A 3,778-nucleotide genomic window follows, 5' to 3' on the forward strand; every position below is an offset into this window, starting at 1 on the left:
GTCATCTCGACCCCCTACAGCTACCCGCGGGAGTCTCAAGCGTCCCGCTCGCGTCATGCAAACTAAACGTACGTACATACGGTTTGGCACAATTTCGTGTGGCGCAATGGCACGGAACTATAATACTGATACGGGTGCCGCGACCGACGCGCGGCGTCCGACCGCTGCGGAGAAACGACAAAAATAAAAATAGAAAAAAGAAACACACAAACAGCCGCGAGATTCACGCTCCTCACTATGACGCCGGCCGTGCACTAAACGCTACGCCACAGAGAGTGGGAGTCGAGTCGGGAGATTAGTCGAGTCCAACTAACATAATAATCTGAGATCTTCGCCTTGCGACTGCGGGAGGCGCGCGGGCGAGGGGGCGAGGGGGGCGAGGGGGCGAGAGGGGCGGGGGACCGGCGGGGCGCCTAGATGTACATGGGCATGCCGTAGACGGCGCCCCAGTCGACGCCCTGGAAGGAGGACATGTCGACGCCGGCCAGCGAGTAGGCGGCGCCGAACTGCGGCAGCGCGGGCGCGGGCGCGGGCGCGGGCGGCACGAGCGCGCCGGCGCCGGGCAGCGCGTAGGGCGCGTAGCGGTAGGCGGGCACGCCGCCCACGCCGCCCACTCCGCCCACGCCCACGCCGCCGTACACCAGGCCGCGGCCGGGCCGCAGCACGAGGCGCTTGCCCAGCGCGAGCGGCGCGGCGGCGACGGCCTCCTTGGGCTGCGCGCGCTTGCACTCCACCTTCTTGTTCTTGATCGTGTGGAAGTGGATGTCGCACACGCGCTCGACGGCCTCCTCCGAGTGGAACGTGACGAAGCCGAAGCCGCGGTGCCGCTTCGTCTGCTGGTCCATAAGCATCACGGCGTCCTCGACGAGGCCGAACTGCGAGAAGTAGGCGCGCACCTCCTCCGCGGAGGTGTCCTGGCCGACGCCGCCGACGAATATCTTCTTCGTCTTGGCCGGCTTGGGCGCCGACTTGGGCGTCGCGTGCTTGGGGTCGATGCGCTTGCCGTCCAGCGTGTGCACGGGCACGGCGAGCACCTTGTCCACGGAGGCCGCCTCCTGGAACGTGATGAAGCCGAAGCCGCGCGAGCGCTGCGCGCGGCCCGCGTCAGTGCGCCCTCCGCGCGCCCGAGCCCCTTCGGTAGTGTGCCCGCGCCGCCAGGGTACTGACGCCAGGGTACTGACACCACTCCACTCTCAACGCGGTACAAACGAGCATTTGCACAGTCATACTACCGAAGAGATTCTGGCCGAACGGACAAGTGCGATACAAAAATGCTAGTTACACACGCGTACACACCGCGGCCGAATCAATTGCATTTCTGGCGATAGCGTTAGCTTCATACGACTGTAGCGCATGTAACCATCTGTTTTTGCATAGCACGCGTATTAGTAGAAAGTATATACTAAAGGGGCAACACCTAATATACACAACCTACTGTACTTATTCTTGTAAACTCAAGGGTTTTACGGGATTTTACGTTCATGCTTCATATTACAAACTAAATATTAGTCGTATCTAACTTCGGAGTGTTTCCATGGAGGCAGCTCGAAAAAAACATTAGTAGTGGGTACTATGTGTGAATTACTGTTAAAAAACCAAAATCTATGGAAATACAATATCGATTTTATTCAAAACCCAAACATGTCTAACGCTCTAGCTCGATACCGTGTCTAGAAACAATCCTACCGAGCACCATAATATATTTTCTACCATTTTAGGAGAAATTTACAAATGTTATATATCATCTATGCTAATTACACGTTTCGCTAATCTGTATTTATGTTAATCTCAAACACACGAAAATATAGCTATTACTAATAATAATAGTCAAATAAAAAACGGAAAAAATGTTGCCACATAAAATTTAATATATTTAGAATATGAATCCACCATCTTTCTTTTTTCCAAGTTGCGTGTATAGAAAAATACAAGTATCAAAGATAGACTACTTATACCACAGTTGAAATTGGTTACAAAGAATAAAACACTCTACAAGTGTCGTAAGATTATAATAAATTGACTACGTAATGTTGTGTCTTTAAATACATCAAAATATGTACAGTATGAGAAGAGATTTCTAAAATATAAATGCGTTGAATGCGAAAATAAAGAATAAAGAAAGTGGAAATACATAAAAAAATATATAATTTAAATAAAAACAGTGGACTGATTTTTCAACATGGCAACACCAAAGGAAACTACCGCAGTTCGGAAGAGAGTAGTCTATGCCTAACTCGATCTATAATGTTAGTGAGTCTAGCATGCCAGTGTTTGTACTTAATACCCATTTTTTTACATAAATAGCCCAACTATAGGTCTACAGTGGCATAAACAAAACTTTCCCAACTCGAAAAATTAAGACTTTTGAGGCAAAAACAACGATAACTCAATTTAATTGATATTTTCTTTATAGCATATTTACAAACAACTTAAAAATTCATGAAAAAGAGAAAAAAAGACGACAAATTACAAAACTCAAAATGATACTGCAATGAATTCAAAGAACGTTTTGTTTTCTTTATATAATCATTAAACAGAACTGAATTTCACATCCCATGTTAACTGTATCCAGCTTTAATTTTGAGTTTTATAGCATTGAAATATTTCATAAATGAGAAATTTTTAATTTTTATATCCACCTTTATAATTTGTTTTTATTCAAAATAAGTTCTGAACGCTTAGCATTGATCCATATAGCCATATCCTCCTATAGGCACCATGAACCATGAATTTACATGCAAACAAATAAAATGACCAGTTTTGTTTACGCCACATCCACGCACCATACCTAGATTAAGACTTCAGACTACCTATTACCAGACCTAAATCAAATATCGGACACTGACCCGAACGGTGATCGTCGCCGTGTCGTTATCATATACAGCTGATGGTTTTTAACAGAAAATTAATATATTTATAGATTTGTACAGCGATTGTTGGTTGCGATAGTGTCTTATTGCATACATTTGGGACTTTTTTTTTTGTTGGATATGGCAACACACAGATTTTTTCAATGTCTTGTCTATGGATCTTGTTGAGAGCTATTAGGTTGTAATTGAATCACTGGCAAATACTCAGTTCTTATTGCAACTTCTGTTAGGATTCTTGTGTGAAGGCAGACAAAGCAAAAGGACCCCGCTTTCCAAGCGTCTAAGAATAAGACTAAGACATATTTTGTCTCGACCACAAAACGAACCAAGGACTTTTTGGTTCCCATAGGTTTCGGGTAAGCCAAAAATTTAAAATAATTACTGCCTTTCTTGAGTACAAAATAACTGGGAAATTTTTCAACCCTATATGAGTGTATGCTATGAGACATTATCACAACTTAAACTTTCCTAACCTCATAAAACTTAACATAAAAAAAAATTAAAAATAAAAACTCAAACAATGATACAGGCATAAAGGCATTCCACAATTGGCATTATTAAACAAATACTAACCAATTAAAATGTAAAAAAAGATACATTTTTTAGCATGTTACCACAACTTTTTCGTTATCATATACAAGTAAATAAAAAACAATCCTACTTTTACAATCCAAAGTTTTGCATTCTTACAGTTGGTAAAAAACAGAATATATATAAATCAATTCCTGTATCATTGTTCATTGTTTTGCTTAATTTGTTTGTTCTTGAATTTACATTGTTGTGTGCATATATATTATTTTTTTATTGTTGACTGATTATTGATGGATGGATTAACTACCTAGTCTTGCCATAAATATTGTAATAAAGAAAAAAGAAAATTGTTAACTGCAAATAACATTTATTACTTT

At 43.0% G+C, this 3,778-nt stretch overlaps 1 protein-coding gene across 1 annotated transcript in view; it reads right to left on the reverse strand.

Annotated features, from left to right (window-relative positions):
• Nucleotides 1–6: 6 nt before the first annotated feature.
• The window catches only part of LOC119839052 (RNA-binding protein Musashi homolog Rbp6), an 89,300-nt gene continuing 85,528 nt past the window's right edge, over nucleotides 7–3,778 (reverse strand). Inside the window, exon 4 of the mRNA XM_038365226.1 lies at nucleotides 7–1,088. Within this exon, the coding sequence (XP_038221154.1) occupies nucleotides 414–1,088 (675 nt within the window). The 3' untranslated portion in view covers nucleotides 7–413. The remainder of the gene's footprint in view (nucleotides 1,089–3,778) is intronic.

The sequence above is a fragment of the Zerene cesonia genome, unplaced genomic scaffold (assembly GCF_012273895.1).
Source record: "Zerene cesonia ecotype Mississippi unplaced genomic scaffold, Zerene_cesonia_1.1 Zces_u007, whole genome shotgun sequence".
NCBI classification, from domain to species: domain Eukaryota; kingdom Metazoa; phylum Arthropoda; class Insecta; order Lepidoptera; family Pieridae; genus Zerene; species Zerene cesonia.